The 26,443-nt window shown below is 42.5% G+C and overlaps 1 protein-coding gene across 2 annotated transcripts; it reads left to right on the top strand.

Annotated features, from left to right (window-relative positions):
- Nucleotides 1-1,589: 1,589 nt before the first annotated feature.
- LOC134404656 (all-trans-retinol dehydrogenase [NAD(+)] ADH4-like) lies at nucleotides 1,590-26,443 on the top strand. Of its 2 annotated transcripts, XR_010025896.1 has the most exons (10): nucleotides 1,590-1,687; nucleotides 7,207-7,308; nucleotides 9,691-9,832; nucleotides 12,890-12,977; nucleotides 14,514-14,745; nucleotides 15,143-15,403; nucleotides 17,459-17,594; nucleotides 22,770-22,908; nucleotides 24,226-25,124; nucleotides 26,381-26,443. XR_010025896.1 is itself a non-coding variant. In XM_063135447.1 (9 exons), exons 1-9 carry the CDS (start codon nucleotides 1,667-1,669, stop codon nucleotides 24,248-24,250), a joined length of 1,146 nt encoding a protein of 381 aa, XP_062991517.1. In that variant the 5' UTR covers nucleotides 1,590-1,666; the 3' UTR covers nucleotides 24,251-25,208. The 2 variants fall into 2 exon arrangements, 1 of the variants encoding a protein (XP_062991517.1); XM_063135447.1 differs by lacking the exon at nucleotides 26,381-26,443 and having other exon boundaries at nucleotides 24,226-25,208.

The raw sequence follows: 26,443 nt of genomic DNA, 5'->3' as shown, positions 1-26,443 counted from the left end.
CACACCCTGTTCCTCTAAAATGTGTGCTGATTTGCACAATCTTATCCACGTTTAGCCTAAAGTAAGTCCAAAAGTTTAACAGAAGTTACTCCTCCCCTGCCCACCGCAAGGTGTGCAGAAGATTACAGTCTAAAGCATTTGGCTTCAACTGAACTCCGCAAGAGCAATTAATCATATCATTCGAGCACTTGCAAATTTTGAAGCCAAGGATTTCGTGCAATCAAGAAGAGGGAACATTTATTCAAAACAGATTTGCAAGGATTTGTTTTGAGAAGAAAAGTTTTAAACATTTTCCATATAAAAAACAAACACGGTTCTATTCAATTTAACTTCTAGGTTCTCCATATGTGGGGTAGGGTCTGGCTGAGGGTGGGCATGAGATGAGACACTTGGAACAGAGGAAGCAGCAGTAGCTGAAAGACAGAGCTGTTCAGAACCTGTCACTTGGGTCACAGCCTAAAGCCATGAGGTGAGATGATGGCTGACAAGTGATGATGGGTTGGCCAGGTGTCCTACTTTACACAGGATAGTCCTCTATTTGAAGGGCTGTTAAATCAGAATTTGTTTTAAAGATAAAGAACTATTAGAAGGGAGAGCAGCAGGGGGGACTTGAACGGTGCCCATCAATGGTTAGTACCTGGAAAACTATGTTCAGATGTATTGAATTTCTATTTTCAACTATACATATGAATTAGCATATGCAAATCTGTGTCTTCCATTGCTCGCTCTCTCGCTGTCTTTTGGTGATGCATGCCCTTTTTGGGGTGATGGCTAAATTACTTTATAGTCTTTCCTTACTCAGAACGTCAAGGCAGACCACGGTGTGTAAGGCTTTCCATCCAAAGGCCATTGGGATTGGCTGGTGGTGGAGAGGAGAGGTCTCAGAAGATTAAAATGGACCCTGAGTTCAAACATCTCAAGAAAAATGACCTTAATTGTCGTGTGACAATCAACCCTTTGTAAACCACCCAGAGAACTTCGGCTATCGGGCGGTATAAAAATGCAATAAATGAAATTAAATGAAACTCTTCAGTTATGCACTGTGGAACTAGGATCCAATTAAGTTGAATATATTCTCCAAGGTATTCCCAATAGGTTTGCTGTTTCGGGTGAGTAATTTGAGTGTATTAGAAAATTATAAACATGTAATGGTCAGCTTGTTGTTACAGTGACCTTATTTTTAGCTGCTTTTCCCTCCGCTTGTCCAGGGTAAAGAGCCATTATCGCTGTCACTGATCATATCGCTAGACTCTCCTCTCCCGTCACTAGAACTGTTTGCACTTGCTCCCTAACGGAGCAGAACACTGAAAAGCAAATAGCTTTTTCCATGCTCGGTGTCTGGGGAGAAGGAAGGAAAAATGATTTGTGCGTAGGTATAATTTATAACCCAAGAAAATGGGCATAGAGAGAGCATTAAGAAATTATTGTTGAAAGGTGCACAGAATGGTATTGATTGAAAGAAGGCAGCAGTGATAGGAGGCTGAGAGAGGGGAGGAGATGGCCGGGGTAGAGAGGGGGAGTGGCAGGAGAGGAATTCTAGTTGCTATTTAGGCGAGGGGGTATTTGCTCCCAGGACACAGAATCCAGCTGGCAGAGCTGCGCAGGTTGCAGCTTCCCAAGAGATCTCAGCTGGATTCTGCTTGATCTCCCTAAGGAGAGAAGAAGCATGAGCAGTACCAGGGGAAAAGTAAGATGCCGGCACTTGTGCACTCGCTGTCATGTTGATTTACCAACAACACGTTGTTGTCTTCTTTTAATGCTGGGTCAGGGTAACTATGTGACTCTAAAGGAGGGCAGGGAACTGCTGCTGACTGAGCTTACTGCCTTTATCGATGGCAGACTCCCCCCAACCTGGTTCCTTCAGATGTGTTGGATTACAACTCCCATCATCCCTAGTCAGGTGGAGATGATGGGACTTATGAGTAGGGATGGGGGAATGAGCAGTGTTTGAGATCTTGCCGCTCTCTCATACCCGATTCCTGTTCGCGTTCGTTTCTCACTCTGCTCAAATGGGGAAATTGCACAAATCGAGTGGCGATCCAACGTGAAATTTGCACATTTCCCCCACATTTGCGCAACTTTCCTCCATAGACTTTCCTTTTAGTGTACAGGAGAAAATTTGTGCAAATTGGGAAATCTTCACAAAATTGAATTGGGAAAGTTGCAGAAACTGAACACGAGTGCATTCCAGCAATTTGTGACCATTTTCGCAGGACATGTGCTCACGTTTGGGGTGTCGAACAGGACGTGTTGGCATGTTTTGTGAGCAAAGTTGAAATTCTCATGCATCCCTAGGTGTGACCTTCAGAAGTGTTGGGGAGCTGATCTAGGATGTTGAATGCTAGTGGGCCATGAGCCAGTTGCTCTGTAGGAAACCCCATTTCCCATTAGGCAGAGTGATGCAGATGACTCAGGTGGCAGATGGTGCTGCTGGTGGTACGAGGGGCAGCACTAGCAGCCTGCCACCGCCATTCCTCCTGAGCCTGCTGGCCATTCTCTCTGTTGGAGGACAGAGTTGTATGGTGCCACTGGGACATCCAAACTACCCTGCTGCCCTCAGGTCCAATGGAAGATACTGTCCCATCTTCAGTGTTGAAGTAAAACTCAACCGCCAGTCTTGTTGGCTTCTGTAGTAGAGTTGGGGGGGGGGGAAGACCACACCATCTTGTCCTTTGTCTCAGTCAGCAAAAGGTCATGGTCCAGACTATATTCCCTAAGGAGTTTTGAGAAAGACAGAGCAGCTCTCTCCACTCACCGCATCATTGTGGTCAGAGGAAGTTTGGCCTGCTTTAGAAGTTCATTAGAAGGCACAGATTTTTATAAACTATGTGGTCTATTGAGCATTGATTTGTTGTCAACTTAACTGATTTATTACAAGAATTATAGAGAGAGCATTCAGGCAGAGCTCTTAATGTAGACCTGTGGCAGATTTCTCCAAGGCCAAGGGAAGAGAGGAAGTGGGGAATCTGGAATCTGGGTTGTGCTTATTATTATTATTATTATTATTATTATTATTATTATTATTATTATTTATATAGCACCATCAGTGTACATGGTGCTGTACAGAGTAAAACAGTAAATAGCAAGACTCTGCCGCATAGGCTTACAATCTAATAAAATCATAGTAAAACAATAAGGAGGGGAAGAGAATGCAAACAGGTACAGGGTAGGGTAAGCAGGCACAGGGTAGGGTAAAACTAACAGTAGAAAGTAACAGTAGAAGTAAGGAGTCAACACACAGTAATTTCACTGTGCTTGAATGCAACATATGATAGGGTGACCAACTGTCAGGATTTCCCCGGATTTGTCCTGGTTTTTGTTCTTTCCATGGTGTCAGGGGGGATTTTCTATCATTTTCAATAATGTCCTGGAATGACACACCTTCCTCTTTAAGGCTGCCATTAGCATGGCAGGAGGGAATGACATGCTTTCTTGAGGCACGTCATTCCCCCACCCCGAGCTCCAATTGAGGTCTTAAAGGGGAAAGTGGGTCATTCGTGGACATTATAGAAAAGGCCCCAATTGGAGTGGATGCTGGTGGTGCAGAATGAAATCCTTTCCCCTCCTCCACTCCAATCAGGTTCTTTAAGGTGGCGGGGGAATAACGTACTTTCTGCAGGACTCAGAAAGCTGCTTCCCACACACACACACTAGGTGTCCTCTTTTTTGGTTTCCCAAATATGGTCACCCTAACATATGAGATATTGATTCCCCCATTCCTAGTTATCTTTTTTCTAAACTAAAAAGCTCCAGAAAGTCTTCCAATTCCAATTACCATTCCTTATGCCAGAGGACATGTACACAGGGCAGACACAAAGTGAGGCACCCGCCCTTCACTTCCTGTGTTTAACTTGGGCATGAACGTCTCTTGACATTTTTCTGGATCACAGCCATTTCTGACTCTACCTTCCCCAATTCTCCTTAATAAAGAGAAATGACTAGGCCAGCGCAGAGATGCTCTCATGCCTCGTATATCCCATGAAAATGCAAGATGATAAGTGGGTGGGCAATCCAGATCATTTTCACACTACAAGGTCAGATCTACACCAAGCAGGATGCAACACTTTGAAAATGGTTTGAAAACTGTATATGGGGTGTGTCCTGGGCCTAAACAGTTGTCACTACTGTTATAAACCATTATAAAGTGGCAGTGTAGATCCTGCCCAAGATTGGATCAGATGATTGCAACTCACTCCCATCTGGACACCATTTGATTGCTGTGTTTGTTGTAATACAATGAAGTGTGGTTGATGTGGCTTTGGCAGTCCACCCGCAGTACAAATCCATGTCCAACTGGTTTATGGGATGTGTCCAACATAACACTGGAAATTTGACTCGGCACCAAGCCTTCCCAGATTTCCGTGCCGACTGAAGACTTCTTTGTTCACCAGAGTCTTGATTGAATTTGTTTTGCTACATTTTGTGTATTTGTATGTGTTACTATTCTCCTCTGTTTTTTGTTCGATGCTGTGTGATTTCATTGTGTCTTATTGCTTGCACCCTGTTTGGGGATTATTTTGTAATAATCGTTTTAATATATTTTATTTATTTATAGTTAAAATACATTTAGGCTGCCTTTTAGGGTACAAAGCCCTCTAAAAATGTCTCACAAGATCAAAACAAGGCAACAATAAACATCAGAATCAGTAAAAGCCAGCAACCAGATTAGGAACTAACACACTCCTTCATTGCTTCAGGCCCACAGAGACACAGTTGAGGCTTTTTCTAAATTCTTTCTGAATGCTATGAGAATAAGGTCTCTCCAGAATTGATTTTGCTGCATATTTCTCAAATTTGTATGTAATTCCTCCCTACTCTTTTGAATGTGTAAAGTCTGGTCAGTGATAATAAAGTTGAGATGATAAATAATAAAACAGGCATCCCACCCCAAAAACTAATCCCAATTAATGTCAAAACCGTCAGGGGTCCTATAAAAAAATATTTGAAATATTTCTCAAGTAAACTTTCCCAGTTTGCTATTGCCTAATTGTCATCTGCTCAGATCATGAAATAATCAAGGAAACACAGCATTGGCTGGTGTGAGGTATTTGAGAAGGAACCTCACATTCTTGTTTAACATGTATAACTGGGGTTTAACTCTGGCATCTAATAAATACATCTCCACTGAATTTGTCTGCATTTTTAACCCAAAGCAGACTGTGGGAGGCTTTGTTTGGAAAGAAAAATGGTTGTGCAGACAGAGTGAGGGTGTGTGTGCTTAATTCTTTTCCCTCTGGTCTTTTAACAGCTCTAAATTTCCCTAACTTGGGGCTTGTCTATCCACCCAGAATACCCCATGGTGGCTGCGCAGTGGTGCTGCATTGTTTATACAACACAGCTGCCAACTTGCAGCTACCACAAGGTTTCCCCTCAAGACTGTGCTTTTAAGAAGTTGCTGATTTACTGCGACTTTTTCCTTTACTCCAAGTAAAGGTGACCTTGTTTTGGATTGAGGCTGGGGGCATTCCGGAGGCAGATTGAGGCCCAGGGGAGGTCAGGTGACACATGCAAAGGCTGGGTGGAGGGCAAACTCAACAAGATGAATGGCTGCCAGTGTCCCAGCTTTTTCGGCTGAACAGCCCACGCTCCCTCCTGCCGTGAAGATTTTTCATTCCCACCCCGCAGCTGCGATGCTGAGGGTTTTGAGGGAATGACTGGCAAAGCATCAGTGTCAAGACACCCCTTGGTGTCCTCTAGCTGTGTTGTAGTACAACTTGCATCAGAGATTGTGAAGAGCTCCAAAGGGATCTCTCCAAGCTGGGAGAGTGGGAATCCAAAGGGCAGATGCAGTTCAATGTAAGCAAGTGTAAGGTGATGCACGTTGCGGCAAAAAACCAACTTCAAATATAACCTAATGGGATCTGAGCTGACGCTGACCAAACAAGAAACAGATCTTGGGATTGTGGTGGACAGCTCGATGAAAATGTCCACCCAGTGTGTTAGGCATTATAAAAAAAGGAATTGAGAATAAAACAGCCAGTATCGTACTACCCTTATATAAATCGATGGTGCGACCACACTTAGAATACTGTGTACTGTTCTGGTCACCACACCTAAAAAGGGATATTATAGAGCTGGAAAAAGTGCAGAAAAGGGCAACTAAAATGATTAAGGGGCTGGAGCATCTCCCCTACGAGGGAAGGTTACATCAGCTGGGATTGTTTAGTTTGGAAAAAAGGAGACTAAGGAGAGACATGATAGAGGTGTACAAAATTATGCATGGTATGGAGAATGTGGACAGAGAGACATTCTTCTCCCTCTCTCAAAATACTAGAACCCAGGGTCATCCCATGAAACTGATTGGTGGGAGATCCAGGACAAATCAAAGGAAGTACTTCTTCACACAGCTCATAGTTAAATTATGGAACTCACTACCACAAGATGGAGTGATAGCCACCAATCTGGATGGCTTCAAAAGGGGGTTGGATAAATTCCTGGAGGCAAAAGCTATCAATGGCTACTAGCCCTGATGGTTGTGTGCTATCTCCAGTATTCGAGGCAATAAGCCTGTGTACACTAGTTGCCGGGGAACATGGGTGGGAGGGTGCTGTTGCACCATGTCCTGCTTGTTCATCCCTGGCCTAGATGGACCCTTGGACTAGATGCTGGACTAGTGCTGGACTAGATGGACCCTTGGTCTGATCCAGCATGGCACTTCTTACGTTCTTATGCCTATTGGCAGGAATCCTTGGAGTTGTCTTCCAAAACAGCTGGAGGACACCAGGTTGTATCTGTATCTACCCATCTGTTTCTACTACCACCCGAAAGCATCCCTAAAGATAAAAATTGGCGAGGGCAATTTTGAGCTGGAAAAGAAAACTACTGGAGGAGAAAGGACAACCCAGTTTCTCTCCACTCAGGCCTTAGCTAGACGTAAGGTTTATCCCGGAATCATCCCAGGATCGTCCCTGCCTGCTCCCGGGATATCCTGTGTGTCATTTACATGAACAGGGATGACCCCAGGATGATCCTGGGATAAACCTTAGGTCTAGCTAAGGCCCAAGTCTTCTTTGGCTCACATTCAGCCTGTCCCAGTAGAGCTGCTCTTGTTTTTTTAAAAGACAGAGTAAAAAAAAACACCCCACCTAACTCTACATAACTTGGCTTGAGCCTCAGCTCTTTGGGAAATCTGCCCTAATCGGTGGCCAAACTTCCCGTTGGTTTGAATTAGGATTTCACTCTAATATGCAACGTGTTCTTTTTCAGGTTATTAAATGTAAGGCTGCTATTGCCTGGGAAGCGGGGAAACCCCTTTCTCTCGAAGAGGTTGAAGTTTCTCCTCCTAAAGAACATGAAATCCGAGTTAAGGTGAGCAGACAGAGTTCTGGAAAAAATATATTTATTATCTTTGGCCGGATCTACACTAGTCTTATAACGTTGCTAGTGTCCCTTTCTAACGTGGTTCTCTGTATCGGTTCTCTGTAGCTGCAATGTTATTGCAGGGCACATTGTTAAATCCTTTTGTTGCTGTGTTTGCTCCGCCCACTGCCTGCCTCATTCCTAGCCAGCAGTGCAGGGCAAGTCATAAGCACACACAAACTCACTCACTCCCAAAACATCTTAACACAAGTCCCAGGGAATTGCCTGAATGCATAGGGGCCAGCCACTTTGTTGAAGCTAAGCTGGGTCAGGTCTGATCAGGGTTGGGATAGGAGACCGAATTGAAAAGTTTTAGCAGCAGCCGCATTTAAGCCCCGTTGGTCATGAGTTTTGGACTTTGGACCTTGTTAATTTTCCTGCAGGGAGCTACAGCTCATTTGCAAAGAGGGGGGAAATGTTTTTTAAAAAATCATAAAAAATCAACCGATGACCCAATTTGATTCAAATTTTAAGGCAGGATGCATGGGAGTACTTCACAATAAAAGCAGATTCTAAGGTGGAAAACTTCTGAGTCCTTTGCATACAATTGTCAGTGATTGCACAGTATAAGGCTGGTGTGATTTATCTGCTGTAGCAGATAAGATAGCAAACGGGGCGAAGGAAGGAGAACAGGAAGTGGGTGAAGCAAACTCAGCAGCTCTGGGTTGCGAGAGGAGAATTACCGGTATAAGGAGGCACATGAATCTGCAGCCACACTGGAACTAAGAAACAGAACCTGTAAGTACGACTCATTTACAACATTGGAGACCCAGGGTCACGTGACACTATGCGTCACAGTAACCCATTCAAAACGTTAGAATAACACCAGTGTAGATTCCCACTAGGTTTTGTATGGTACCTACTTCCCAAATTACATTAAAAGCACCCTAGTGGAAATAATGTTACACTTAACATATTAGAGGCAAAAGCGAAACAAAGACCATGGCAGCCATTTTGGAAAGGCTACCTTTCTACTCTTCCCCACGGCAACACATACAGCTTCTTTTCTTCCCATGGGATTCCCAAATCAAATGCAGATCTGGAAGGAGTGTTTACTCCTATATCATGCTGCCAATGAATTAGAATAATCAGAGGCCTGCCTCGGAATACCATTAGTGGGAGAAATAGATGATGCACTTAAAAAGAGGTCCTTCTCTGTTTGGCAAGTTTAGACCTAAACTTGCTTTCTTTTGGCATAAACTCAAAGTTTTCTTTGTGCCTAGGGATTTTACATTTAACTGGTTTCAACGGATTGTTTTTGTTTGTTTGCTAGTTGCCTAGCCTTACTGTCTCTTATTTTGTCATTTTATTATTATTGGGTTTTTCCCTATAATGTTATGTACGCCACCCTGGGATTCCTTGTAAATAAAGGGCGGTTTATCTTTTAAATAAATAAATAGATAAAATATTTGAAAATGCAATGATGCATACAAAACTCTGGGGAGGAGAAGTTGCTTGAGGGAGTAATCCAGAGTAGGGAACCAGTAGCCAGGTTTGCATGTCATGTCATGTCATTCATGTGAAGGAGCAGGACTGAGCGAGTGTTCTGCCTCCGTCTGCTTGCCTACTCCCACTGAACTAAACAACCCAGGGATGCTCCATCTCTGGGTTGTTCATAGTGATGTCTGAACCTGGAATTGTAGGTTTGGGGAGGAACAAATCAGACAGGGAAGCCCTTTCAATTAAAGGGAAATTGCGTTTGCTTACCGTTGCTTTGCTTCCTGCTTCTCTTCCGCATTTGAAATGAGCTGAATTACATGGGAAGAAAGTAGTGACCACTTGGCCTATCATTTAAAACCTCATAGTTGATATAGTTCAATGGGACAGCACCTCCAATGGGCGTTTTGTAATGCAACTTTGGCTGCACACGGCAGGAAATCCCGATGTATTTCAGAAGAATCGGGATTTCCAAGGTTTATTATTAAACAGAATAACCGATTGAAGGAGTGGGAGATATGCAGGAGGCTCATGATGTCAGTAAAATGACCTGCTAACTTCTGTGAGTGGCCAGTTAAAAGTGTGCTGTAAATTGCTCGTTTAAAGAAGCCTGGAGTGTCCCTGGGTTGTTTAGTTCTGCCCAGCTGCCACGGGAGCAATTGGGTGGCAAGAACTAGCACGCTTGGTGGCTTCCACTTCATTCTCAACAATCCACACTTTGTTTAACAAAACCATGGGTTGTTGCGACCTGTGAACAAGGCCAGATGAATTAAGCACCACTGCTGCTCCACTGCCTTTCTGATCCCATTCAGTCCATAAATTGCTATTGATGTTAAAAAGGGCTGTAGTCCTCCTGTTCTTCTACATTATTAGGCTGTGTTTTCTGTCTTTCAGATTATTGCCACTGGTGTATGTCGCACAGATGCTCATGGCATGAGCCCAAGATTTAAAGAGGGCCTTTTCCCAGTCATACTAGGACATGAGGGAGCTGGGATTGTAGAAAGTATTGGTCCTGGTGTGACAAGATTTAAATCAGGTATTGATATAACTAGTCTATAGACAGAGGGGTGTGTTCAGTGTATGTACACACAGTCAGGTGTTTATGGATGGATTTGCACAACACTCAACATGCAATGAAAGAGTGAGTGGGGGCTGGGAGGGCTAACCCCACCCCCTGCTGATGTGAGTTGCATGGCCACACCCAACAAGGCCAATGGCTGCGGCACAAATGCTTCCTCTCCATCCACACATTTAGCAAGGTAGTTAAAGGCAGTAACAGGAAAGGCCTTTTTAAAATGATTTTTCATGACTAGCATTATCGGGCTATAGCACTATGCCCCTATTAATGCTGTAATGCTACTTTAGAGGGAAAGTATCACTGCATTATAGAGGTATTAATATCTCTCTCTATAAAGATACTTTTAAGATGATGATGAAGATGATGATGATGATGATGATGCCATCATCTCCTCCATTACCTCACTTTGGTATCAGAGCATTAACTACCGTATTTCTTCGATTGTAAGACGCCATCGATTCTAAGGCGCACACTAATTTCAGTGCCACCAACAGGGGAAAAAGCATAAAACTCTCGTCATGAGCAAGATCGCACGCGCTTGGACGACATCGCACGCCCCCCACCCCGCCACACACACTTTCCAAAGAGGCCTCAAACTTGTGCCGCATTCTCTATGCTCCCCCGTGCGCCCTTCTGTCCCTTGTCCTCTCTATGCCTTGGCCTCACATCCCCCCCCCCGTTCTAGCCTTCGCCGCGGCTCTGTAATTTGAGGCGGCGCTTCCTTCTCACACGCCACCTCTCCCTCGTGAGCCAAGGGAGGCGCTTTCTGAAGCGGCACTAGGAGAGCCTGGCTGAAGGTGAAGAAGGCGCAGGAGCGTGAGGGTTGGAAGCGTGAGGCACGGAACTGGGGTGTTCCCCGGAGGGCAGGCGGAGAAAGGAGGAGTAAGCGGCCCGGCTTGGCAAAGCGGGGGCGGCCGGGTGGGCGGTGAGGTGGGGAAGAGGAGACACGGAGGCATTGCCCTGGCAACAAAACGCTTGGCAGTCTTTGGGTGAGGCTTTTGAGAGAGCCTTTCTTAGGTTTTCTGTTGGTAGTGGAAGCTGGTTGGCGCTGAAGGCGTGGGAAGAAGGGGTAGATACCGTATTTCTTCGATTCTAAGACGCCATCGATTCTAAGGCGCACCCCATTTCTAGAGCTGTTACTTTAGGGGGAAAAGTGTGTCTTAGAATCGAAGAAATACGGTAGAAAGCCCCCCCCCCCCCAATATGTATACTGTCCACAGGAATGTCATAATGTTATAGCATGAATTCCTCCAGGCACCAGTTGAGTCCCTTTCTCCATGGGTATCAATATCAGAGACAGTAAGCCTCTGTACACCAGTTGCTGGGGAACATGGGTGAGAGGGTGCTGTTGCACCTGTGTCCTGTTTGTGGGTTCCTGGTAAACAGATGGTTGGTCACTGGGTGAACAGAGTGCTGGACTAGATGGACCCTGGGTCTGATCCAGCCTGGCTCTCCTTATGTTCTTGTGGGTGTCGGGAAGAGATAAGGTCAGGGGAAGGGTTTCGTGGCATGGCCCTGCCATGGACTGGGGTATGTGTGCAATTTGACACCTAGACTAAAACTGGCTGCCCACCCCTGCCCTAAACAGTCTGTCTGTTTGCGCTCAGGCATTTTGATGCCTTTGGCTTTCTCTGCTAGCTCTATCCTTTATGTAGATGCCTTCCAAATCTCTTTTCCATCTCCACTAATTCTATATGACTGGTATTTCTTCCTGGATATCCCCAATGTTAGGGTGACCATATTTTGGAAACCAAAAAGGAGGACAACATGGTCACCCCCAAGGGGGCGTGTCCAGTACCAAGGGGGCGTGCCCACCTGAACATAGCTTTGGTCACATGTCTGATTTTACAGCACACGTTTAAGACAAATCTGTTCTACATAACATCTTAATGTTAAAATCACTGAAATAAAGAACAAGTGAGAGATTCAATGTATCTGAAATTAACTTCACTCACTCCTACTTTTGTAGGTTTTGCTGTACTTTGAAGCTTTTGCTATACTCTGTGTGTTACATTCTCCCCTTCCCTCAAATATCTTTTTTGACTGTATCTTCACTCATTGCAAGCTGCTGTTGTTGTTAACAGGGTTTGCTACTGGCCCCAGATCTGTTTCAAATTTGGTATGGCTAAAGCTCTACCTAAAAGCTATCATGTTGCCAACTTTCAGCTCTTTATCTTTAAAAATGACAGTTTAAAAAATAATAATTTTAAAACCTCATTTTTAAAAAAAATCCTAAAAAATCAATGGATGAACGGATCTGTTTCAAATTTAGTGTGGCTAAAGCACTACCTAAATCCAATCATGGTACAAAGTTTCATCTCTTTATCTTTAAAAATGACGATTTTAAAAATAATAATTTTAAAACCTCAATTTTTAAAAAATTCCTAAAAAATCAATGGATGAACAGATCTGTTTCAAATTTGGTGTGGCTAAAGCGCTGCGTAAATCGTTTCATGGTGCAAAGTTTCATCTCTTTAGCTTTAAAAATGATGATTTTAAAATAATAATTTTAAAACCTCAATTTTTAAAAAATTCCTAAAAAAATCAATGGATAAACGGATCTCTTTCAAATTTGGTATGACTAAAGCCCTTCCTAAAAGCTACCATTGTGCCAAGTTTCATGTCTTTATCTTAAAAAATGACGGAGTTATAGACATTTTTGTTAATTCCTATTAGAGTTGCTCTTTGAGAAAAAAAATCCAGATTTCCCCTCCCCCTCCCGGATTTGCCACCTGAAACCCAGACAAATCCGGGTGAATCCAGTCATATGGTCACCCTACCCAATGTTGCAAATTAAATATGACTTAGGCCAGATCTACACTACTGCTTTAAAGCGCTTTATAACAGTTATAAAGCGCTTTAACTGCTTTAAAGTGCTATAAAACTGTTATAAAGCGCTTTAAAGCAATAGTGTAGATCCAGCCTTAGTTAGCGGCCCTAAAAGACTATGAATTCATTAAAGGAAGAAATATAATGCTGTGCTTTGTTTGTTTGTTGTGTTTTTGTATGGTCAAGGCGACAAAGTTATCCCGCTGTACCTTCCTCAGTGTGGACAATGCAAGTTCTGCTTAAGTCCCAAAACCAACCTTTGTGAACGGATCAGGTAGGAAATGCAAATAGGTTGCTTTGAGGCACCAGTTGCTGAAGCTCCCACATGGTCTGCCCAGCTGTGTAAGCTGGAACCATTTGAAGCCACTTTTACAAACCGTGTCAATGTTGTATGGAAATGGCTTAGAGTGTGAGCAGAGAAACTCCCAATTCAAATCTCCCCTCAGCCACAAAGTCACTAGGTGACCTTAGGTGAGGATATGCTGAAGTTCAGAAGTTTAGCTAAACCATGCTTGCCCAGGAACTGTGGTGTGTTTGGGGCAAACAAATCTGGATTTGGAACCACAGTTTGAAACTGGCTTGCAATCCATAGTTTGTGCTAACTGTGGTTTCTCATAATGTCAGGCCATTCATAAACCACAGTTAGGGTCATTGCCCTGCCTCAAGAGGCTGGTGTAATGTGGAGATGGGAATGAACTTAGGAAACTAAGAGATATGCAGATGGGAAATGAAAGCAGTCAAGCAGCTCTAAATCATGGTTTACTTGCTGTATGTCTTGAAGCTCAAACAGTTTTTTAACTAAGGTTACCACAAACCATGATTTCATATTAAATCTGAACTAGATCTATCTCTCAGGGCACATCTATAAGCATTACCTTGTAAGCATTACTGGGGCAATATGTTCTCTGGGCATTTATTTCTAGCCTTCCTAATTAATTGTCTGAAATGGCTCACAATTAAAAATCTTAAGATCAAACCCCCCACACTAAAAAGAGCATTAAACCACAGTAAAACTAGCTGCAATCAAAATTGAATTCAATTACACAAGGGATGAGCAAACAAAAAGTTTTTACCTGGTATCTAAAAAAAAGTACTAGTGCAGGTTCCCAGCATGCCTCACAGAGGAGGGTGGTTGAAAAGTCAGTTGGTTACAAAGTTCAATTTATATAGTCAATCAGAGAGAGCGGGAAAGGTGTTGGCAGAAAGACAGCAAGGGAGAACAGGGCTGGCCCACCCACGCTCTGCCCACTGCTGTCCTGCAGCCCCCGCTACACTGCTCCTGAGGGAATATGGTCCCCCACCAGACAACAAGCTTCCGCAACCATGGATTACAAAATATTTCTCATGCACTGGTCCTAGTCTTCATTTATTCGCAGGATGAAGAAAACCACATGAGATATAACACATCTCATCTACACCAAGCAGGATATTCCACTATGAAAGCGGTATATAAAAGGCAGGAGCCACACTACTGCTTTATAGCGATATTGAAGTGCACGACAACTGTTGGGGCCCATTGACACCTACCATATACTGCTTTCATATCGCTTTCATAGTGTTATATCCTGCTTGGTGTAGATCTGTCATGGACCCCAACAGTTGTCAGTGCACTTCAGTACCACTATAAAGCAGTAGTGTAGATCCTGCCTTTTATATACCGCTTTCATAGTGGAATATCCTGCTTGGTGTAGATGAGCCCACGGAAACAAATCAGGAGAACAGTGTAGGGTAGGGGAATAGTGGAACTGATATTCCTCCTTTATCGTTGCTTCCATTCTGCGTGCCACGTTTCATTTTTTCCATTCCACAGCAAAGCGAAAACGCCCATTTCTGACCAACACCTGATGCTCGACGGCACTAGCAGGTTCACTTGTAAAGGACAGAAGATATACCATTTCATGGGAACCAGCACCTTCTCTGAATACACGGTTGTAGCAGAAAGCTCCCTTGCCAAAATTGATGCTGCAGCTCCTTTGGATAAAGTCTGCTTAATTGGTTGTGGGTTTTCTACTGGTTATGGGGCTGCCATTAATACTGCCAAGGTGAGTCCATGATCGCTCAGGTCTTATTCATTTGGATTGGAGAAACCAAGGGTGGGAGTGGGGAGCCCAAAATATATTTTAAAACAACCTTTCAAGTTTTTAAATTGTTATTTCCCCTAACATTCACATTTTTATATGTACTTTTTGGCTGAGAACTTCATTCCAAATTGGGGAAAGTGCAAATTTTGAAGGATATCCAAGTTTCCATCCACATATTGGTTCAAAAGTGTCAAATATTGTTGTGAACCACCCAGAAATTGTTGCGAGCCGCCCAGAGAGCTTTGGCTAGGGGCAGTATAGAAATGTAATAAATAAATAAATAAATAAATCATAAAGCTCTTTTTAAATGTCAAGTATTCAAAATGGTTTAATAATAACCTCTCTCGTGGTAATCTAGGTTGAACCTGGCTTCACATGCGCTGTCTTTGGTTTGGGAGGGGTCGGCCTTTCCGCTGTCATGGGTTGCAAAGTGGCTGGAGCATCTCGTATCTTTGGGATTGACATTAACAAAAACAAATTTGCACTGGCCAAAGAGCTAGGAGCCACCGACTGCCTCCATCCTCAGGAGTTCAAGAAACCCATCCAAAAGGTGATCGCTGAAATGACCAGTGGAGGGGTAGATTGTTCCATTGAGTGCAGTGGAAACATTGCCATCATGGTATGTATTTCATGATCTTCATTTAATATGGTGTCAAAGTAAACACTAAAACAGGGTGGTTTAGTGGCCCTCCAGATGTTGCTGGATTATAGCTCCCATTAACCCCAGCGAGCATTGCCAAAAGTTGGGGATGATGGGAACGGGCCACAGGTTCCTCACTCTTCTAAAAGGTTTGTGGTGTGTGTGTGTGTGTGTGTGTGTGTGTGTGTGTGTGTGTGCGTGTCCGTCCCAACTTCCTAAGGGCTGTAAGGCTAAAACATCATGTTCTAAATAAGGATGAAGAACACTGGCCAAATACAATCTGGAAATTATTCCATTTTACTTTAATTTTACCTGGCATTCCACAAGGACTTATCCAACTTTCTCAAAATCCACCTGATTCTGTTACCCCTTTTCAGTGAATGCTTAACTTTTGGTCACCACTTTCCAGTGTAATGAATGCTTCTTAAAAGCCATTGTATTAACCTCACAATATGTATGAACTTTTGAATGCCTTTTCTTTATTTACTGCATTTATCCCATCCTTCCTCCAATGAGCTCAGGGTGGTTCTTCCTCCTCTCCACACAGAAGAACCCTGCAAGGCAGGTTAGGCTGAGGGATAATGATCAGCCCAAGGCCACCCAATGAAATTTGTGGTGGAGTGGGGCTTTGAACCCAGGCCTCCTGAGTCAAAGTCCAAAACTCTAACCACTCCACCATACATTCCAACGAAGACCCTACTTGCAGTTTCCCATTAGGAAACTCACTTTTTGTTTACAGTGCAATAGGAAAACCCAACTACTTTAACAAAGTAAGCCACTCCTCACCAATGACTGGGTCTTATTTACTATCCGATGTAATTTCCTATATTGATGTAGTTAGCATAGCATAGCTAGATAACAGAGTGGCTATATTACTAGGTCAGCATAAGGATGTGGATTTGGATAAACTGAGTAGCTATCCAGATATAAGCAAAAATAGCAGACATGGAGCAAACTGGAGCAATATTGGAATGAAGAAGTGTCATCTTCCCACCTACCTAGGCCATAGCTAGACCTAAGGTTTATCCCTGGATCATCTAGGGGTCAAACCTGTTCATCTAGGTGACACACAGGGGATCCAGTGCTCAGGCAGGGGCGAACCCTGGATGATCCCAGGATAAACCTTAGGTCTAGCTGTGGCCAAAGTGTTATCAAGACACCTACAAAAAGCTCCGCTGGGAAGGACACATTCTTCCCACCTGCTTGGTGTCAGGTAAACCAAAGATGTCTACTTTAGGCTGACTGGAGCAAGAGGGCCTACTGGGTGACAGGAGACATCTCTGCAATGCACCCCACACAGAGATGAGAATTCTTTGCCTTAACCAGATTTCATGACTCCCGCAAAGGGAAACCTGTCCATGCACTGATGCAGAAATGGCCATCCACCCTATATATACATGACACTGTCAATTTCAACCTGCCCAACAGGGGTTTTGGACTACAGCTCCCAGCATCCCCAGCCACCAGTCATTAGCATGCTGGGGTGAATGATGAGCATTGTAGTCTGACACATCTGGAGGATGCCAGGTTGTGGGAGGCTGCTTATAAATATTGAAGAGATCAGTGATACTCCACCAGGGTTGTAACTCTATACAGCCTGATCTCCTATGTGGGTTGGATATGTTGACTTTGGCCATGTATTGATGCCACCGCCTTTGCCTCTAATTCCCTCGAAACCCTGCAGCATCGCAGCTGCAAGGTGGGAATGCTAAATCTTGATTGCAGGAGGGAATATAGGCTTTCCAGCTGAAAAAGCCACAGCATCAGCAGCCATTTGGCTTGTCGAGTCCACACCCTGCACTGCTTTACTGCCTTACCGCCTCCTACCCTGGGCCTCAATCCATCCCCGGGAATGCCCCCAGATTGAACCCAAAGCAAGGTCACCACCGTGGTGGCTGCAAGTTGGTGGCTGCGTAGTATAAATGACACAGCGCCACTACATAGCAACCATGGGGTATATAGGGCATACAGACAGCCCCTTGGGCATCCTGAATTCTTCACAGGACTGGGTTGTTAATCTGCTTTTCCTTCCAGAATGCTGCCCTCAGCTGCACCACAGTCGGTTGGGGCACCTGCGTCATTGTTGGAGTAGCTATTGGTGAAGAAGGTTTCATTGTTTCTCCAATGGAGCTGATAATGGGCCGGACAATCAAGGCCACATTTTTTGGAGGTGAGTTTTTCATGTGCATCAGAAATGACATTACAGTAAATACACAGGACTGAAACAAATGGATGGTTTCTACATTTTACCATTTATTTATTTCCTTTTCAATGCCACTGTGATCAAGAAAGCCAGAACTGCTAACCTCTGATCATTTCCCCCATAAGAACATAGGGAACTAGATACAGCTTATATTATATATAAAACATTATACAACATACTGTTATACAACACAATCAATATACACAATCCATTAACCCAGCTACTCAACAAAAGCACCCAGCATAACACCTCATATAAACATCCAAGAATGAGTTAAATAAGTTTAGTATTAAATAGATTAATTTCTCATAACGCCACAAAAAACATCCAAAAATGAGTTAAATATCAAATAAACTAAATAGATTAGATACTACGGAAAATCAAGTTTTGCATATCTTCCAAAGCCAATGATTTATAAAACAGCAAAACAAGAATATATGTTAATTTCTATATCATAGTTATGTTTCCAGCACTCAATAAAAGGCTTCCATTCCCCCATAAATTTGGCGATCTGTTGTCTGTCATTTCTCAATCTGATTACTTCAATGATTTTCAATAATGTGCAATTTACCAAACTTTAATAAACTATTCTTTAGATGCAATTGGTTTTCTATTTTTCCAATTCTTGGCTATTATCATCTTTCCTGCTGTTAATGAATTTGATATCATCAGCTGATCAATTTTTGGGACCTCAGATTGAAAAAGCTCTAACAACATTGTTTTAACTTTACGGGATAAATTATATCCTGTTATTTTAAGAATTTCCCTCTTGTTTCCAAAAATCTTGGACTTTTGGACACAGCCACCACATATGCATATAATCAGCCAAATGCATCACGCGTTTCCAACATACACCCGTATATCTTTTCTATATATTTTATTTAATGTATGAGGTGTTAGATACCTGCAGTAAATCAATTTATAATAATTTTCTTTTAACACAGATTGAGGTGGTCATTCCTCTTGTGAAAACTATTCTCGATTCTTCTTCATTAATTCTTGGTGCTGTCATTGATTCCCAATGGTTATTAAAGAATTCACCCTTATTTAAATCTTGAACTAAAGTAAAGTATATATTTTTGACAGTAAACCTTTAACTTCTCAATTAGTTTTTCAGATTTAGATAATTCAATTCTTAAGGTACCTGTCCTAGACGGAGTATGTATGTAGTTCTTAATTTGGCAATATTGGAATCATTGGGACTGATCCAATTGCATTTTGTTCTTACGTCTGCCTACCTCATACATTGTTTTTGTCTTAGCATGTCCCTGTAAGTTTTGTCTTAGCATGTACTGTATTTTACCCACAACAAAACTTTACTAGCAACTGAAAATATTTTGTTATAGGTTAAGGGGGATATACCTGGACTTAATTTTTTTTTACAGTGTCCCATACTTGGATTATGCCCAAAATACAGCGATTTTAAACATTTAGAATTGCATTACTATTTTTACTAAAGTTTCTTTTATATGCCTATGGCAGATGGGAAAGGGGAACTCTACCGCATAGCTTCTCAAGCCCGTGATTTCTCTCTCATGGGGTGGTGTCAGGCAATCCCGACACCGAGAAAGGAGCGCAGGGTTTCTGGGTGGCCATCCGGGTCCCGGAACCACCACCACCACCACCCTCTTCCTGGTGGAAGGTGACCAATTGCTGGTTGTCTTCCACCAGACTCCGCCCCTGAGTTGGCCCCGGAGTGACATTACATGGCTGAAGCACCGTGTTGATGTCATTCCCATTGAAAAACTCGGGAGTAAATCCCTTACTTTTTCAAAAAGCAGCATTGCAGTGAAGCCCCACGGTGGCTGCGAACCTGCACCTCCATCTTCTAACCAACGTGGCACAGATCCACAGCCACAATGTGGCTTTCCCCACATTTAAACAGCCCCCAATGTTGTCCTGGGAACACCTTTAGGGGCAGAGATTTTACACTTGGAATATGTAGGTACAACACTTACACAGAGGGGCATCTCAACGACCCAGGAAGGTGGGAGCAAAAGCTGACAATTGGGAAATATTTCCAATTACCTGGGAAATTCCATCTTGTGTACATGCTTAGGTAGGTTGCTATGTAATGGGGAAGCCAGGTCCTTATGATAGGTCCGTTAAAGAGGCAGGCATTTTGTTCTCATGCCCTTCTTCATATTGCAACCATCAAAGCATAAGTGTGCTCAGATGCTTGATAAAAGCTACGAGTGGTGGAGGTGTTTTTGATGTTTTGTAAGCAGATGGATGTTCCGTGTTCAAAAACAAGTTCTTTGAAAAAAGAACTGGTGAAAACAAAATAACTATTTTTAAAAAATGGAGGGGACTTGAGTGGTGAAGGCCTTGTCTATGGCGGGTACCTCTTGGCTGGTCCCTGTGATGTCATGAACTCACATCTCCCTAAGAATCTCTACAGCAGTTTTGCAACTCTTTTTAAAATGTGTGCTGGTCCATCTAGCTTAGTACAGTGCTAAAGTAATAGGCATGAGATAGAAAGGAATCTTGAATGCAGCCATCTAAATCATGATTGCTATCAAGTTGTACACTGAATTGGAACACGCCTTTGTCCATGTGTTTTATTCAATCATTTGTTTTATGTGTTTTCTAGCAGACAACATAATTTAATACAAAATATGTTGATTTATTGTCATTTCCTCTGTGTATTACTTATTCGGCTTTAATGTTGCCAAAATCTGAGAAAATCTTTAGCAATGTCAGGGGGAAATGCTGACTTATTTTTATTGAAATGTCTCCCATTTGGAAGACTTTTGGAATCCAAATATGTTAGATGTTCAACGGAACGGACTGTTCCATGCTTGAGAAACAAAATAAAAACTATGTTTGACCTCCTTTTAGAATATCAGCTGTAAGAATTAGGACACAGAAAGAACCCTGAGGAGAAGATTGTGGAGGAATATGTAACATTTGGACAAGCAAACATGGAAAACCAATCAGGGTGTGATCCACCTTGTGTACAAAGCCCTTAATAACAGCAGCTCAGTACACGAGTTCAATATTTCTGCATTAGGAATCAATATCCAGTGTCAAGAAAAACAGCAATAAACAGTGTGATGGCTCCGAGACGGCACCCTTATTTCTGTGGAATTAGTAGGGGTCCCTCTGCACTGTCAAAACCACAATTACTTTTCGCCATCTCTAACAGCAGAACCACATAACACAACCTTGTGATTCAGGGCTCATCTACACCAAGCAGGATATTCCATGATGAAAGCGGTAGAAAGCGGTACATAAAAGGCAGGAGCCACACTACTGCTTTATAGTGATATTGAAGTGTGCTGACAACTGTTGGGGCCCATTGACACATCTACACCAAGCAGGATATAACACTATGAAAGTGGTATGAAAGCGGTATATGCAATGTGTCATGGGCCCCAACAATTGTCAGTGCACTTCAGTACCGCTATAAAGCAGTAGTGTGGCTCCTGCGTTTTATATACCACTTTCATAGTGGAATATCCTGCTTGGTGTAGATGAGCTCTCAGTCTCAATGCTGCAATTGCCTCATAATCTTAAGTGCGGGTAGCTTGACCATGGCAGCACAGAATCTACAAACAGGAGAGAGTGATTTCTCCTTATCTTGCCAGCCAATTGTCCCTTGAAAGCACCCTCTGGGCCATTTTCTGCCCTTTTTCCTGACACTCAAGACTCTGATTAGACACATGCAGGAAGGGTGAAGCACCTTGGAAGGCTCATCTGATAGATGAAGCTTCTTTATACTCAGTTGGACCATCTACCCCAGTATTCTCAACTTTGATTAACAGGGTGGGGTGTCTATACATTGCCTTTGCTCGAAGTGGTTCCATATCTATGCTGCGTTGGTTATATGACACAGCCGCCGATTCAGAGCCACCCTGGGGCAAAGAACTGAAGATCCGTAGCTGAAAAATCAGGGACTTACCCCAACTTTTCCTGCCCAAGCAAGGTCAGCACTGCTCTTTTGCCATCTGTCCTTGCTCTGGTGCTGTGCCACCAGGGCGTTCCTGGGCAAAAAGCAACCTCCCATTGGTCGCTGTGGGAGGGGGGCAGGGGCAGGCCCGGCAAGCCTAATAGCCACGCTGCCTCTCCCAATGGGGATTATTCGCTGCCACCCTACAGCATTTGGAGAAAGATGGACTAATTATTACAGAGGACCTGTTACTTCCACCAGTCCTTATCTATCTCATGTATCTCTCCTAATAATAAAAGAAACAGAAGATGTGACATCATCATATTCAGGATTTCATCACCTCAACTCAAGCTCATTGGCTGCTGGAGTAAAAAAAAAAAACTGAAGATGATGTTGCATCAAATTTATTTATTTATTTATTTATTTATTTATTTATTTATTACATTTTTATACCGCCCAATAGCCGAAGCTCTCTGGGCGGTTCACAAAAATTAAAATCATCATAAAACAACCAACAAGTTAAAAATACAAATACAAAATACAATATAAAAAGCACAACCAGGATAAAACCATGCAGCAAAATTGATATAAGGTTAAAATACAGAGTTAAAACAGTATAATTTAAATTTAAGTTAAAATTAAGTGTTAAAATACTGAGTGAATAAAAAGGTCTTCAGCTGGCGACGAAAGGAGTACAGTGTAGGCGCCAGGCGGACCTCTCTGGGGAGCTCATTCCACAACCGGAAATGTTCCTTTTACTATGTAAATGTTCCTTTTACTAGTAAATGTTCCTTTTACTATGGGCCCATTGAGAAGCCATCTTAAACCACGGCTTTAACCACAGTGCTTAAGCCAGAAAGCCGGGCCATGTTCAGAAGACACCTTAAACCACGGCTTTAACCACAGTGACTAAGGCAAAAAGCCTTAGTCACCATGGTTAAAGCCGTGGTTTAAGGTGTCTTCTAAACACAGCCAAGCTTCCTGGCTTAAGCACCGTAGTTAAAGTTGAGGTTTAAGGTGTCTTCTGAACAGGGCCTATATGTTACTGCAATGATGCATGGAGATGTGGGTTCACCAGAAACTGCATGTCCTCATAACATTTAGTCAGCCTACACTTTAACAAAGAGAGTCCGCAGGGAGAGGAAGACATTTAAAAAAAAAAACACATTTTCAAAAAACGTCAGCTGATTTATGAATCTGGTATCATAAGATTTCAAGCTTGAATTCATTGGGTTTTCCCCCCCTCGTAGGCTGGAAGGCCATAGAATCCGTACCCAAGCTGGTGTTAGATTACATGGCAGGGAAATTCAACCTGGATGCACTGGTGTCCTATACGCTACCTTTCGAAAAAATCAACGAGGCATTTGATCTTATGCGTGAGGGTAAAAGGTAAGGTGTTATGACAAATCTGAACCTCTTGGGGCAAATTCTCACACAGAAACATTTGATTTCTTTAGCACAAACAATATGCAGCACTGGCCATAGAGGGTGTGAGGGGGCCTGGACAAAGTGACTACTGGTGCCTCACCCCCATCCATCGGTGTGTCCTGGAGGGCTTACCTGGTGGTAGCAACAGTAACAGCATGACATGCAGCAGAGTCTAGCTGCCATTTTAATTTCCCATAATGCCTCTGATACAGCATTGCTCTATTGTGGGGAATTTAAATGGCTAGTCCCAACTGCACAGCACTGTCTGGAGTGCCAAGCTGGGTGTGTGTGTGTGTGAAATTAAAAGGGGAGCGTGAGGCAGATGCTAGTGGTGTGCCCTACCAAGGTCTCGGCACTTGCCCAAGGGTGTTAGCTGCTGACACCAGCCCCGTTTTCTGACTTACACATATACAGCATTCCTTCTAATTCTGATGTTCAAGCTGTGAGTGCTGTTGCATATGTTAATTAAAACATTTATATTATAAAAGGCAGCACTCGGGGAAGCTTGCAACATTTAAAAATCACTTAATAAAATTCCCAATATAAAATGCTCAAGCAAGGTTCCGCATTTAAAAGCAAAACATAAAAGCATTATCTGACACAGATAACAGAAGCCTGCTGGAAGCCAAAACAGTACCTCCCCCCCAAAATATGTACCAGTGGGCATGACATATCTGCTGTGGGTGGGGAAGGGATTAATTCATCTCAGTGGCCATTTAAAAACAAATAATGTTGTGAGTAAGCCTTAAAAGAAATAAAACTCAAATCATTTATTTAGTGCTAAATGCTTACTCATTTATGCATGAGTGCACATAATCCCTGAAATGTCAAAAAATAAAGTAACACCAGAAGATTGCAAATAGATGATGTAGTATGGAAACTGCCCCAACCCACAAACTGAGTTTACAAAGCATAGTGATTCCAGCCTTAACACCAAGGGTACTTTTATCCCGCAATCTCTCTACCTCATTCACAGAATTTTACCGGGTGTGTGGTCCAGATGACATCATCTTCCTTTTGTAACCCACCACTTCTTCCATCTCTTTTCTTACTAGAAAAGAAATCCAATAAGGAGGACAAGAATGGAATAGGTGCACAATGCCTCTGGACTGGTAGCATTAGGGCGCTCTGTCTGGCAACACCCCGTGTGGGAGTCCCTGAGCATGTCATGAGAAATAGGCCAGAAACAGATGGACTGGAGTGCAGCATGTACTCCCCTTTGCTAATGAGCGCTTGATCTTTTTCCTCTGGCTGTTTACCTGCTTGTTTGTTTTACAGCAACCGAACAGTCCTTGTATATTAAGAACTGAATGCAAACTTTGGAGGACAAGAAACCCAAGAAAACAATATCCTTCTTTGAATGTCTCATTAACATCTGATTCATTTATCTCCTCAAAACATAATTGCAAGAGCACGTCTTTATAACTCCAGATCACTAAGAAATAGCCATAAGCTTTTAGGGCAACATTAACTTCTGTGTCATCCTTATTAATTTATCGTGACCATATGAAAAGGAGGACACGGCACCTGTATCTTTTAGGAAAAAGAGGCGACTAGCTCTGGTGCTATAAAATCTCAAAAAGGTTTCTTTATTTTTCTTATACGAAATATAAAAAATATTCTAAAAACTTTAAACCAAACTTGTACAATGCTCAATGTTTCAGATCTTGTGGATCCTTTGTCAGGAGCTGCACAACGAAATGAATTATTTTTCTCAGTAATTATAAATTCAAAACCTTATTGATATTTTTCTACAAGATTGCAGTCGTATTCATTCTTTCTCCTTCAGCAGTCAAACTGTTCTGTTTAACAGTTGTATAGCAAAAGGAATTTCAGCAGGTGTCATTTGTATGCATGCAGCACCTGGTGAAATTCCCTCTTCATCACAACAGTTAAAGCTGTAGGAGCTCTGCCCTCTTTTGTATCTGGTCAAAGCACCTGCAGCTTTCACTGTTGTGATGAAGAGGAAATTTGACCAGGTGCTGCATACATACAATTTACACCTGCTGAAATTCCCTTTCAATACAACTGTTAGGTACAGGAGCCCTGTCCTCCTTTTCATATCGTCACCCTAATTAATCCCAACATCACTTTAAACTGAATCATGGGTTAATCTCTAGATATTGATGTGTTGTGCTGGTGCATCACATTTCTATATGTAGATCAGCAGCTTCTGTGTAGAACCACTTTTCAGCTAAAGCTACCATATGCAAAAAAAATTTTAAAGCTATATATGTTAAGAATTTATTTATTTATATTTAACCTGATGTTGCAATAAAGTATATGCAATATGTTTCCTACCTTCTGGGTGATGGGTTTTCATTTCATAGTTGTTTCTAACGTCCTCTCAATAAAATGAAACCAGCTTCTGACATCGCATTCACTAACTGACCAAAGTGTTAACTTTTTTTTGCAACAAATAGCTGGTGAGGTTTTCACAAATGTTTACGAAGGGATTACATTTGAAATGTAAAGATGTTTTCTATCAGATCACATTGGTAGAAGGGCTTTCTCCTGTATTCACTGGATGGAATTCGAATAGATGAAAACTGGAGAGTGTGACTCGGTTCAGACATGATAATGAATGGTGGTTTAAGTAGTTGGCGGTTATTTAACCCACTGTGGGTTATCGTGTTGTGTGGCGGGAGGTTTTTAACCAATGGTTGATTATTTGGCTGAAATAACCAACACAAATAACCAACGCTGTGCAGAGTTGGCTGTTTGAACCACTGTTGGTTATCGTGTCGTGTGAAGGGCACTGTTGGTTATTTCCTTGGACAGTTATTTTGTCAGCCAAAGTTGCAAGGCAAGAGCAGTCAAAGCGGAGTTGCAGCTCTAGTTCAGCCGGCAGGATAGATTTTTGGCAGCAACAGCTGATGGGATAGTAGTGGGAGGACTGAGGGAGAAGAGAGGGTGGGGGATGAGTGAGTCTACTCACCATGGACTAATAGTCAATGCAACGTCAGTCCTAATCCACACCAGTTATCATGTTGTGTGGGCTCATTGTTTTAACTGTTTGTTTTACTGCTTTTAAATTATATATTGTTTTAACTTGGTTCATGGTTTAATTTTTAGCTGTGTATATTTACTGTTTTATACTGTATGCTTTTATCTATATGCCGCCCTGAGATCTTAATGATATAGGGCGGGATATGTTTTAAATAAATAAATACCCCTTAGATAAACAACTGTCAAGTTGATTACTACCCCACTGTTGACCATTGTGTTGTCCAAATGCAGCCTGTATATATTACATCTCAGCCACCACCACTACAATGTAGATATGGTTACATGAAAACTGTTCCTGGAAGCATACAGCCAGAAAATTAGGTGCAAAATTCAAATGAATACATCAAGTCCAGCTTTTCCTCTGGTTTTAGCCCTTGTTGCTCCTTACTGCACAATGCTGCAGTGATGTTACAACCTACAACAGGCAGAATTTTACTTTTATGCACCAAATCTATATAAATAAAAGGAAGTGTCTGTATGTCCTTGA

The sequence above is a fragment of the Elgaria multicarinata genome, chromosome 10 (assembly GCF_023053635.1).
Source record: "Elgaria multicarinata webbii isolate HBS135686 ecotype San Diego chromosome 10, rElgMul1.1.pri, whole genome shotgun sequence".
NCBI lineage: Eukaryota > Metazoa > Chordata > Lepidosauria > Squamata > Anguidae > Elgaria > Elgaria multicarinata.
Note: the sequence above shows the minus strand (reverse complement) of the source record. Positions and strands in the feature narration are given on the sequence as shown.

Bases quoted from the DNA above. Each gene is read 5' to 3' on its own strand.
- LOC134404656 (XM_063135447.1), top strand. From the start codon at position 1,667: ATGAGCAGTACCAGGGGAAAA. The intron at 7,309-9,690 runs GTGAGCAGACAG...TCTGTCTTTCAG, and splicing joins AACATGAAATCCGAGTTAAG to ATTATTGCCACTGGTGTATG. The intron at 15,404-17,458 runs GTATGTATTTCA...TTTTCCTTCCAG, and splicing joins GTGGAAACATTGCCATCATG to AATGCTGCCCTCAGCTGCAC.